This window comes from Durio zibethinus, chloroplast (genome assembly GCF_047325235.1).
Source record: "Durio zibethinus chloroplast, complete genome".
NCBI lineage: Eukaryota > Viridiplantae > Streptophyta > Magnoliopsida > Malvales > Malvaceae > Durio > Durio zibethinus.
This window is the reverse complement of record NC_036829.1, coordinates 22,501-35,000: the sequence shown is the minus strand read 5'-3', so window position 1 is coordinate 35,000 and position 12,500 is coordinate 22,501. Positions and strand designations below refer to the sequence as shown.

General features: G+C 34.9%; 5 protein-coding genes and 5 non-coding genes across 10 annotated transcripts in view; 7 read left to right on the top strand and 3 right to left on the bottom strand. All coding sequences in view use genetic code 11, as the record gives it.

Moving 5' to 3' along the window:
- Window positions 1-566: 566 nt before the first annotated feature.
- trnT-GGU lies at window positions 567-638 on the bottom strand. The gene has a single exon. It is a non-coding gene; the product is annotated as a tRNA-Thr (tRNA).
- A 915-nt stretch (window positions 639-1,553) lies between these two features.
- On the top strand, window positions 1,554-1,626 carry trnE-UUC. The gene has a single exon. It is a non-coding gene; the product is annotated as a tRNA-Glu (tRNA).
- Window positions 1,627-1,685: 59 nt separating this feature from the next.
- trnY-GUA lies at window positions 1,686-1,769 on the top strand. Its single transcript has one exon. It is a non-coding gene; the product is annotated as a tRNA-Tyr (tRNA).
- Window positions 1,770-2,260: 491 nt separating this feature from the next.
- Window positions 2,261-2,334, top strand: trnD-GUC. The gene has a single exon. It is a non-coding gene; the product is annotated as a tRNA-Asp (tRNA).
- A 509-nt stretch (window positions 2,335-2,843) lies between these two features.
- On the top strand, window positions 2,844-2,948 carry psbM (PSII low MW protein M). Its single transcript has one exon. It carries the CDS (start codon window positions 2,844-2,846, stop codon window positions 2,946-2,948), a length of 105 nt encoding a protein of 34 aa, YP_009457855.1.
- A 944-nt stretch (window positions 2,949-3,892) lies between these two features.
- On the bottom strand, window positions 3,893-3,982 carry petN (cytochrome b6/f complex subunit VIII). Its single transcript has one exon. The coding sequence runs from the start codon at window positions 3,980-3,982 to the stop codon at window positions 3,893-3,895; it is 90 nt and encodes a 29-aa protein (YP_009457854.1).
- Window positions 3,983-4,697: 715 nt separating this feature from the next.
- Window positions 4,698-4,769, bottom strand: trnC-GCA. The gene has a single exon. It is a non-coding gene; the product is annotated as a tRNA-Cys (tRNA).
- Window positions 4,770-6,033: 1,264 nt separating this feature from the next.
- Window positions 6,034-9,246, top strand: rpoB (RNA polymerase beta subunit). The gene has a single exon. The coding sequence runs from the start codon at window positions 6,034-6,036 to the stop codon at window positions 9,244-9,246; it is 3,213 nt and encodes a 1,070-aa protein (YP_009457853.1).
- A 26-nt stretch (window positions 9,247-9,272) lies between these two features.
- Window positions 9,273-12,117, top strand: rpoC1 (RNA polymerase beta' subunit). The gene is made up of 2 exons: window positions 9,273-9,704; window positions 10,480-12,117. Exons 1-2 carry the CDS (start codon window positions 9,273-9,275, stop codon window positions 12,115-12,117), a joined length of 2,070 nt encoding a protein of 689 aa, YP_009457852.1.
- Window positions 12,118-12,291: 174 nt separating this feature from the next.
- rpoC2 (RNA polymerase beta'' subunit) overlaps window positions 12,292-12,500 on the top strand; it is a 4,197-nt gene continuing 3,988 nt past the window's right edge. The window contains exon 1 of the mRNA in view: window positions 12,292-12,500. This exon is cut by the window's right edge and continues 3,988 nt beyond it. Coding sequence (YP_009457851.1) covers window positions 12,292-12,500 — 209 coding nt within the window.

The following is a 12,500-nucleotide window of genomic DNA, read 5'->3' as shown; positions in this document are numbered from 1 at the left end:
GAAATAAACGTTTCTCTTTCTCTATAAAGGAATAGAATATTAATTTATTCCTAGTAACAAGAAGATTGAATCGGAAATATCGACAGATTCTTGTGGAGTCCAAATAAATATGAAAAAAAAAAAGAAATCTACTGTTCCAATTTCATCTCTATCGAATTTTAATATCAGAATAGTGGATATAGTCACGATTCAATGGGTTAGATCCACTTACTTTTTCTTTTGTTGATTTCTAATCTTTACAATTCTTTACAATGGATTTGATTGGAATAATATAATGCAAAATAAAAATAAAAATATATATATATATTTGTCAATTCAAGAGACGACTTATCATTATTCATTATAATAAACAAATGTTCAACTTTCTTTTAGAATTACTCTACTCTAACTCATTAGAATAATAACTTATTAGATAATAACTTATTAGAGTTAAATTATACAGTTTCTAATTAAATTATTATACATATACAGTTGGTTTTTTATTACCAATAAAAACAACACCCCTATTCTTCGTTTAAATATGAATACTACTATTTCACTGGAGTTTTATGAAAAAAAAAGCCAAAAGCCCCTTATCGGATTTGAACCGATGACTTACGCCTTACCATGGCGTTACTCTACCACTGAGTTAAAAGGGCCGTTCGATTCAATTACTGAATGAATCGATAAGATCTATTTATATATATATATATAAGTTATATATATATATATAAGTTATATATATATAAGTATATGCAGTATATGCAGTAGACTCATAGTGGCTAGTAGCTCATTCAGGAATGAGAATTCTAATTTACTTAACGTGTAGAGGGTAAAATGGGTTTATTGATATTGGATTTGATAAATATCAATGCAATGAATTGTTTCAAGGCCGATCATAATTGGCTTATCAGAACAGAACGAAATTCATTTATTTGATTTGATTAATAGATGTACCTTAGCAATTCGACATGGATCCAATATATTTTATCGAAACATGTGATGAAGAGATTTGCTTTGTCCACCGAACCCAATTTTTAGAAAAAAAAAAAAACACACATAATTTTCGATAACTTCTTGCTCCCTCTTCCCAAAATTCCAGATTTACTTTTTGTTAATTTCCTGGCTTAGTGTGAGATAGAAATACGCCTGTCTCGTCTTAATCTTAATAATGAGTGAATCAATGAATGAAAGTGGAAGAAATGAAGAATGAAAGTGGAAGAAATGAAGTTTAACTCCCCTTTTTATGTTTATGTCAGACCAATCACTTCCCGAAAGGATCTTATACTTTGTATTATTAATATAATCTAGTTTCTTTTTATAATATCGATTTATATAATATAATAATATAATAGATTGAATTTATCTAATTTATTTCTATATCTAATTTATTTCTATATAGAATAGAGTGGCGATTCAAATGAATGATTTATGAGTATAAATCATGAATCAAAAATGGAAAATCATAAAAGATGGAAAAAGCTTTCGGATCTAGTCATATCATTCCATTATATTGACAATTTCAAAAAACTGTTCATACTATGAGCATAGTATGATGTCGGTCAGGCAAATATGCCCCCATCGTCTAGCGGTTCAGGACATCTCTCTTTCAAGGAGGCAGCGGGGATTCGACTTCCCCTGGGGGTAGGGTACTACGAAAGGAAGTTGATCATGGATTATCAATAAACCTATAATTGATTCTTCCTGGGTCGATGCCCGAGCGGTTAATGGGGACGGACTGTAAATTCGTTGGCAATATGTCTACGCTGGTTCAAATCCAGCTCGGCCCAATAATTCGCTGATCCGCCATAACATAAAATGCCCATTTTTTTGTATTTTGTTTTCCAGAAAAGCCAAACAAAAAAATTAGGGAAGAATAAAAAAAGTCCAATTTTCTGATATATCCATCCCTACCGCTATTTGTTTTTTATTTGTTCTATTTATTTGTTCCCATAAATTCTGACCTTGATAATGATCTAGATTCATATCAGGATCATTAAGTATAAAGTTTAATGAAAAGAAAGAGTAAAGTAAAGAAAAAAGACTCTTTTTTTTTTTTCATTTTAAAATTGATTATCGATCGATTTGGCAATAACGAAAGGATTACTAGTAACTAGTAATCCGCGTTGCTCTCACTAAAGCGCATACCCGTATGGATATCAATATATCACTCGCGCCTTTGTTTGTTACAACACGGCGATTCGAATCTAAAATTTAAATAGAAAATGGCTTGAATGAAATCATAAGAATATCTATGCTGTACACTTTTCTTTATTGCCCTGGGATTGTAGTTCAATTGGTCAGAGCACCGCCCTGTCAAGGCGGAAGCTGCGGGTTCGAGCCCCGTCAGTCCCGACGGATACAATAAAAAAAAAATACATCAATTGATCCCTCCATTTTCTGTGAAAGGGAATACAAATGAAAGAATTTCATTCCCAAGGATAGCCTTTTTTATTTATTTTTTCCTTTCCATTTTTTGTTGGGGTTTATTTGTAAACTATTTGTAAACGGTGAAAGTGGAAAAGCAGTCAGATGATACATCATCAGATGATTGTACAAGGAAGGCGGTAGATTATCGAAAAGAAAGAGTGGAAAAGAATATATAGAAATAAAGGAAAGGAATTCTTTTGATTGGGCCAGGAATCCAATTTTGTATTCGGTGTGGATAAAAGAGCTTCCTATGTTATACTATTCAATTCTCGACGGTGAATCGATTTGATAGCTTAGATATTGTTATTCATGATATTGATCCGATTCGATGTCATTGAAATGTAAGTCATCGCATTGAATTTACAAGCGACAAATTTATCATCTCTATGGGATTAAATCCCGAGTTATTGCGAAGTAAAAAAAACAATGAAATTATGGAAGTAAATATTCTCGCATTTATTGCTACAGCGCTGTTCATTCTAGTTCCTACCGCCTTTTTACTTATAATATACGTAAAAACTGTCAGTCAAAGTGATTAATTTGAATGAAACTTGACTTTTTATCAAGGATTTAAGAAAAAAAGGATTCCAATTTCACGTCTTAAATAAATTAAATAAAATGAATGGACTAGAATCAGCAGTATCCTATCAAACTCGATAGTATGGTAGAAAAAAAATATGAATCTTTCTACCATACTATCCATATCTATTATTGTAATGTATAAAGATACAAGCTTAATATAGATGAATCTACAATATGTATCTTCATACATGTCGATATCAATTAAATATATGTAATGAAATATATGTAATGTACATAGTATCTCAATTTTATTTCTTCGCTTGATCTATTTTATTTGTGTTGATTTCAATCAATCTGAAATAATTGAAAGGCAAGTCTTACGATTTTCTAATTCTTTCATTTCATGGAACCGATTTTTAATTTAACTTCTTTTCTTTGATCCATGATATGAAATGAGTCAATAAAGCATGGCATAAATAAAATTCCTAAAATAATAAATAAAACAGGGGGTAAGTGTGCAATATGTGACTACACTAAGGCAAGATCTTATTAAATAAAAGAACTACTTTTTTTCTCTTTGAACAGTAACAGTAAAGAGGGAAGGAAATAAAAACAAACAAATACAGAAAAAAAAAAGGGGGGGGGGTTCCTTGTCCCTCATTGTCCATATATAACTCTGGTAAGAGCTGGTTCATCAAAATAGAAAATTTAGGAAGAATTCTTTTTTTTTTTTAATAAATTGCCTATCATCCGTATCCCTTTTACTTTCGAAATACGAACATGGGAATTATTGAAATGTTTGTTTGATTTTGATTGAAAGGGTATTATTCATAGAATACATTACTCCACTAGAATCCAAGAATTTCGAAATGAAGACTAATAAAATAGTTAAAAAGGCTTTGCAAAACGATCTAGAAAACAATTGATACGGTTTGATTCCTCAACCCAATTAGAAGTACCCCTAGAGTCCACTTCTTCCCCATACTACGAGTGAAAGGGAAAATGTAAAGACTACCATTAAAGCAGCCCAAGCAAGACTTACTATATCCATGTGTATTATGTCCCCTAATTTCTATGAATATGAAACAAATAGGAAGGAATTTTTCCATTATTGTTCACTAATAATAGTGGAATTACCGGTGCAGAGTCAAAAGGAAAAGGGAATTCTGACACACCACCGTTGATGAAACACTTCAATAAATCCGCTTATAACAAGTTCTTATATGATTTCTAGTAAAATCGAGAACCATTAAGCACAAGCAAAATACGCAGTAACACTTTTGGAAGTATCAAAAGAATGTTACTCACATGTAGCAATAATAAGACTTCTTCTTTCTTTTGGTGTCCCTTATTAAGTAAAAGCCAATTATCCATCCAATCTAATATTGATTGGATGCCTGAACACTCAGAGACTTTCATCAGTCTGTATACAAAGTATCTTCCAACCCTTCTACAACCATTCATTAGTTAATTAAACACTCCCGTTATCCAATCTAATTCAAGACTCCGATAGTAGCCCCTCTATTAGTAGGGGAGGGGCTACCATATCAAGATTTACTCATTCCCTTCCACTACTCTAGTTTTTCCTTGAATCCTAGACGTAAGGATTTACAACACTTTAGAAAACAAAACCTCCGGAAGTTTATAATCAAGTTTATAATCAAGAAAGTATCAAGAGTCCTTTTCTTACACTTGTTTTTGCCGGAGAAAATTGGTCGAGTTATATCAGCAAAACAGAATATAGGATTTCGCGTTTTTTGTTGATCAGGCGACACCCGGATTTGAACTGGGGAATAAGGGATTTGCAGTCCCCCGCCTTACCGCTCGGCCATGTCGCCAAAAGGCTACAAACAAAAAAATGAGAGTATCCCCTTTTTATTTTTAGATTGGATCCATACCTTCAATTGGTTATAGTATCTCAAGACACACAATATCTAAAAACAAAAACTTTCCCTTTCTTTTTTCTTTTCTATTGAAAAAGAAAATGTGGATTCTCAGTTACAAAAGTAAAAATGCAGGACAAAAAAATTGGAACCATTAACTATTAACTATTGACGGCAAATTTATGGACGATTCTTCTTCACTTGTCTTTCTCTAATGGTATAAGAAAATAAAAATGGATACATAACTAATTAGTATTGATTTTTTTTTTTCAATTTTTCAATTCAATAAAAAAACTTTCTTAATTTCAATTATAAATTATATAATTATAAATTATATTATAATAATATAACAGCAATTATGAGTCTATGTAAACCCCCGAACATAAGTTGTTACACAGCTCTAGTTATCTAATGAGGTATTTTATCTATCTAGATATGATGTCCATAGGGAATCAGCAAGAAATTATCGTGTTTCAATTTTTCATTGAATAGATTAAAATTAAAGAAAAAATAGAATTTTTGATAGAGCACGCCATGTGTTGTCTCCACTAGAGAGCTATAATGGAATAAAAAGAAAAGAGGAAAGACATATATAAATAGAAATGCTATATCTGCATATGTTTAATAAATACAAGCCCTCTTTTCGTACGCACTTCAATCATATTCTAAATATTCTACTAAAAAATAAAAAACTAAAAAATGGGTAAAAACATCTCTCTTCTCTGCGAATCATTTTTTGAACAGAACAATGGAATCTATGAAAAAATTAAGTGCTAGAAAAATCAACTCTCTCCCGATATATATTTTATGATTATTTTGTCTTTATCTCAACGAACAGATCAAATCAGGAATTCATTTCATTTTTCTGGTATTCAATCGGATTGGAATATGGAATATCATAATAATGGTAGAAATTGAATTATTATTTTTTTTTTTGATATTCTATACAAAACTCCATAAGGCTAAATGGCATTTATCAATTCTTTTATGTAGCTGTTTGTTATAAATATAAATTAAAATTTGAGTATAATTTTTCTTCTTCCGTTCATACGCATTTCATACATTCCATATATATTATATGGTATATGGAGTTAGATAAAATTTCATGTGATTCAGTAAACAGAATAGAAATTCAATTCCATCATTATTAGATCGATTCATATGATTCGATGAAGAATGAGAAAAGAATGGGATTTTTTTGATAAATGGGAAATTAAAAATGCTCGGGAATGAAAATGGGGAAATGTATACAATACCTGGGTTGAATCAGATACAATTTGAAGGATTTTGTGGGTTCATGGATCGGGGCTTAACAGAAGAACTTGATAAGTTTCCAAAAATTGAAGATACAGATCAAGAAATTGAATTTCAATTATTTGTGGAAACATATCAATTGGTGGAACCGTTGATAAAAGAAAGGGATGCTGTATATGAATCACTCACATATTCTTCTAAATTATATGTATCCGCAGGATTAATTTGGAAAACCAGTAAGGATATGCAAGAACAAACAATTTTTATTGGAAACATTCCTTTAATGAACTCCCTCGGAACTTCTATAGTAAATGGAATATACAGAATTGTGATCAATCAAATATTGCAAAGCCCCGGTATCTATTATCGATCAGAATTGGATCCTAACGGAATTTCGGTCTATACTGGTACCATAATATCAGATTGGGGGGGGAGGTTCGAATTAGAGATTGATAGAAAAGCAAGGATATGGGCTCGTGTAAGTAGGAAACAGAAAATATCTATTCTAGTTCTATCATCAGCTATGGGTTCGAATCTAAGAGAAATTCTAGAGAATGTTTGCTACCCTGAAATTTTCTTGTCTTTCCTGACCGATAAGGAAAAAAAAAAAATTGGGTCAAAAGAAAATGCCATTTTGGAGTTTTATCAACAATTTTCTTGTGTAGGCGGGGATCCGGTATTTTCTGAATCCTTGTGTAAGGAATTACAAAAGAAATTCTTTCAGCAAAGATGTGAATTAGGAAGGATTGGTCGACGAAATATGAACCAGAGACTGAATCTTAATATACCTCAGAACAATACATTTTTGTTACCGCGAGATATATTGGCAGCTGCGGATCATTTGATTGGAATGAAATTTGGAATGGGTACACTTGACGATATGAATCATTTGAAAAATAAGCGTATTCGTTCTGTAGCGGATCTCTTACAAGATCAATTCGGATTGGCTCTGGTTCGTTTAGAAAATGTAGTTAGAGGAACTATATGCGGAGCAATTAGGCATAAATTGATACCGACTCCTCAGAATTTGGTAACTTCGACTCCATTAACAACCACTTATGAATCCTTTTTCGGATTACACCCATTGTCTCAAGTTTTGGATCGAACAAATCCATTGACACAAATAGTTCATGGGAGAAAATTGAGTTATTTGGGCCCCGGAGGATTGACCGGGCGAACTGCTAATTTTCGGATACGAGATATCCATCCTAGTTACTATGGACGCATTTGCCCAATTGACACGTCTGAAGGAATCAATGTTGGACTTATTGGATCCTTAGCAATTCATGCCAGGATTGGTCGTTGGGGGTCTCTAGAAAGTCCATTTTATAAAATATTTGAGAGATCAAAAAAAGCACAGATGCTTTATTTATCCCCAAGTCGAGATGAATATTATATGGTAGCGGCAGGAAATTCTTTGGCCTTGAATCAGGGTATTCAGGAAGAACAGGTTGTTCCGGCTCGATACCGCCAAGAATTCCTGACTATTGCATGGGAACAAGTTCATCTTCGAAGTATTTTTCCTTTTCAATATTTTTCTATGGGAGCTTCCCTCATTCCTTTTATCGAGCATAATGACGCGAATCGGGCTTTAATGAGTTCTAATATGCAACGCCAAGCAGTTCCGCTTTCGCGTTCCGAGAAGTGCATTGTTGGAACTGGGTTGGAACGCCAATTGGCTCTAGATTCAGGGGTTCCCGCTATAGCCGATCAAGAGGGAAAGATCATTTCTACCGATACTGACAAGATTATTTTATCGGGTAATGGGGATACTCTAAGCATTCCATTAGTTATGTATCAACGTTCCAACAAAAATACTTGTATGCATCAAACTCCCCGGGTTCAGCGGGGTAAATGCATTAAAAAGGGACAGATTTTAGCGGATGGTGCCGCTACGGTTGGTGGCGAACTCGCTTTGGGCAAAAACGTATTAGTAGCTTATATGCCATGGGAAGGTTACAATTTTGAGGATGCGGTACTCATTAGCGAGCGTCTAGTATATGAAGATATTTATACTTCTTTTCACATACGAAAATATGAAATTCAGACTCATGTGACAAGCCAAGGTCCTGAAAGAATCACTAACGAAATATCGCACCTAGAAGCCCATTTACTCCGCAATTTAGACAAAAATGGAATTGTGATGCTGGGATCTTGGGTGGAGACGGGCGATATTTTAGTAGGTAAATTAACGCCTCAGGTGGCGAAAGAATCATCATATGCTCCAGAAGATAGATTATTACGGGCCATACTTGGGATTCAGGTATCCACTTCAAAGGAAACTTGTCTAAAATTACCTATAGGTGGGAGGGGTCGAGTCATCGATGTGAGATGGATCCAGAAAAAAGGGGGTTCTAGTTATAATCCGGAAACGATTCGTGTATATATTTCACAGAAACGCGAAATGAAAGTAGGCGATAAAGTAGCCGGAAGACATGGAAATAAGGGTATCATTTCCAAAATTTTACCTAGACAGGATATGCCTTATTTGCAAGACGGAAGACCTGTTGATATGGTCTTCAACCCATTAGGAGTCCCTTCACGAATGAATGTGGGACAGATATTTGAATGCTCGCTTGGGTTAGCAGGGAGTCTACTAGATAGACATTATCGAATAGCACCGTTTGATGAGAGATATGAACAAGAGGCTTCGAGAAAACTAGTGTTTTCCGAATTATATGAAGCCGGTAAGCAAACAGCGAATCCATGGGTATTTGAACCCGAGTATCCAGGAAAAAGCAGACTATTTGATGGAAGAACGGGGGACCCTTTTGAACAACCTGTTATAATAGGAAAACCTTATATCTTGAAATTAATTCATCAAGTTGATGATAAAATACATGGGCGTTCCAGTGGACATTATACACTTGTTACACAACAACCACTTAGAGGAAGGTCCAAGCAAGGAGGACAACGGGTAGGAGAAATGGAGGTTTGGGCTCTAGAGGGATTTGGTGTTGCTCATATTTTACAAGAAATGCTTACTTATAAATCTGATCATATTAGAGCTCGCCAAGAAGTACTTGGTACTATGATCATTGGAGGAACAATACCTAAACCTGAAAATGCTCCAGAATCTTTTCGATTGCTCGTCCGAGAATTACGATCTTTGGCTCTGGAACTGAATCATTTCCTTGTATCTGAGAAGAACTTCCAGATTAATAGGAAGGAAGCTTAATCGGAATGAATCAGAATTTGTCTTCTATGATCGACCGATATAAACATCAACAACTCCGAATTGGCTCAGTTTCTCCCCAACAAATAAGTGCTTGGGCCAATAAAATCCTACCTAATGGAGAAACCGTTGGAGAGGTGACAAAACCCTATACTTTTCATTACAAAACCAATAAACCGGAAAAGGATGGATTATTTTGTGAAAGAATTTTTGGACCTATAAAAAGTGGAATTTGCGCTTGTGGAAATTATCGAGTAATTGGAAATGAAAAGCAGGGCCCTAAATTTTGTGAACAATGCGGAGTTGAATTTGTTGATTATCGGATACGAAGATATCAAATGGGATACATAAAACTGGCATGTCCAGTAACTCATGTATGGTATTTGAAACGTCGTCCTAGTTATATCGCCAATCTTTTAGATAAACCTCTTAAAGAATTAGAGGGTCTAGTATACTGCGATGTGTGATTTGATCGAAATTATGATTTTACCGATTAGCAATGAGAAACTGTCATCCCATTCAATCGAATTGGGATGCCCTGGATCTGACATGACATGTCTCTTGGGAGGAGTAACATGAAGCTCAGAATTATGGGTGTATTCAATACTCCCAAATAAAAAGGGAATTGGTCTATGGTCGAGTCAGTAAAAATAAATAAATAGGAATTTTGAGTTGTACCTCGTGAAAAAAAAAGACTTCTTTCTTTTGTGGAATTAACCATTCTCATTTCTTTTAGTTCTTTTAGAAAGAAATGAAATTATGTTCAAGTAAACAAATATGTCATGGTTGCAGGAGTCTATACATCGCATATAGGCTTAGGCTTTAAGTTAAGGGCATCGTGGTATAACCGTCGAGGTAAGGTAAGGCAGGACCTAAGAGATCGAATGGAAGGGTACATAGACAAGTAAATCCCTTATGACACTCCTTTAATTTAAGAGGATTCATCATTCGAGGGGAAGTAGACTACTCAAGAATTTCACATTTCATTTATGTCCTAATTTCGAATTGAATAAAGAATTAAGAAAATATAAATCAATAAAAGAAGAATGAATCAATGAAATGTTTCTTTGGAACTTGAGTAAAGAGTAGACCTTTTTTTGGGGGGGGTTCTAGAATTTGAAAGCGAGAACTCCTTTCTTTATCTTTATTTGGTGTAACTACTTGAGCCGGATGAGAGGAAACTCTCATGTCCGATTTTGAGGGGGGGGGAGAGATCCTGTAGGGCCCTATCCTAATTTTGCTTTTGCTAGGCCCATCGCTAAAAAACCTACTTTCTTACGATTACGAGGTTCATTCGAATATGAAATTCAATCCTGGAAATACAGTATCCCACTTTTTTTTACTACCCAAGGTTTCGATACATTTCGAAATCGAGAAATTTCTACTGGAGCAGGTGCTATTCGAGAACAATTAACCGATCTAGATTTGCGAATTCTTATCGATTATTCGTTGGTCGAATGGAAAGAATTAGGAGAAGAAGGCCTCGCGGGTAATGAATGGGAAGATCGAAAAATTGGAAGAAGAAAGGATTTTTTGGTTAGACGCATGGAATTGGCTAAGCATTTTATTCGAACAAATATAGAACCAGAATGGATGGTTTTATGTCTATTACCGGTTCTTCCTCCCGAGTTGAGACCGATCATTCAGATAGATGGGGGTAAACTAATGAGTTCGGATATTAATGAACTCTATAGAAGAGTTATCTATCGAAATAATACTCTTACCGATTTATTAACAACAAGTAGATCTACGCCAGGGGAATTAGTAATGTGTCAGGAAAAATTGGTACAAGAAGCCGTGGATACACTTCTTGATAATGGAACCCGCGGACAACCAATGAGGGACGGTCATAATCATAATAAGGTTTACAAGTCGTTTTCAGATGTAATTGAAGGCAAAGAGGGAAGATTTCGTGAGACTTTGCTTGGCAAACGAGTCGATTATTCGGGACGTTCTGTCATTCTTGTTGGCCCCTCACTTTCATTACATCGCTGTGGATTGCCTCGCGAAATAGCAATAGAGCTTTTCCAGACATTTGTAATTCGCGGTCTAATTAGACAACATCTTGCGCCGAACATAGGAGTTGCTAAGAGTAAAATTCGGGAACGGGAAAAAGGGCCGATTGTATGGGAAATACTGCAAGAAGTTATGCAGGGACATCCTGTATTGCTGAATAGAGCGCCTACTCTGCATAGATTAGGTATACAGGCATTCCAACCTATTTTAGTGGAAGGACGCGCTATTTGTTTACATCCATTAGTTTGTAAGGGATTCAATGCAGACTTTGATGGGGATCAAATGGCTGTTCATGTACCTTTATCTTTAGAGGCGCAAGCGGAGGCTCGTTTACTTATGTTTTCTCATATGAATCTCTTGTCTCCAGCTATTGGGGATCCCATTTCCGTACCGACTCAAGATATGCTTATTGGGCTCTATGTATTAACGAGCGGGAATCGTCGAGGTATTTGTGCGAATAGGTATAATCCATGGAATCGAAAAAACTATCAAAATGAAAGAATTTACGATAATAACTATAAGTATACAAAGGAGCCCTTTTTTTGTAATTCCTACGATGCAATTGGAGCTTATCGGCAGAAAAGAATCAATTTAGATAGTCCTTTGTGGCTCCGGTGGCGACTAGATCAATGCGTTATTGCTTCAAGAGAAGCTCCCATCGAAGTTCACTATGAATCTTTGGGTACATATCATGAGATTTATGGACATTATCTAATAGTAAAAAGTGTAAAAAAAAAAATTCTTTGTATATACATTCGAACCACTGTTGGTCATATTTCTCTTTACCGAGAAATCGAAGAAGCTATACAAGGGTTTTTTCGGACCTGCTCATATGATACCCAATCATATGGTATCTAAGCTCAAAAATTCTATGTTCTATGACACCGGTATCAATTCGTGTCTCTCCGGTTCAACTAGTACCATAGTTCCTGACGCGACTTTCTACGAAAATTAATATCGAGAAAAAGAAATTTTCCAATCATTGACTCAAACCCATTGTCGAAGTCCACTCAGCGGAATAAGGGGGTACTTATGGCAGAACGGGCCAATCTGGTATTTCACAATAAAGTAATAGATGGAACTGCCATTAAACGACTTATTAGCAGATTAATAGATCGCTTCGGAATGGCATATACATCACACATCCTGGATCAAGTAAAAACTCTGGGTTTCCAGCAAGCCACTGCTACATCCATTTCATTAGGAATTGATGATCTTTTAACGATACCTTCTAAGGGATG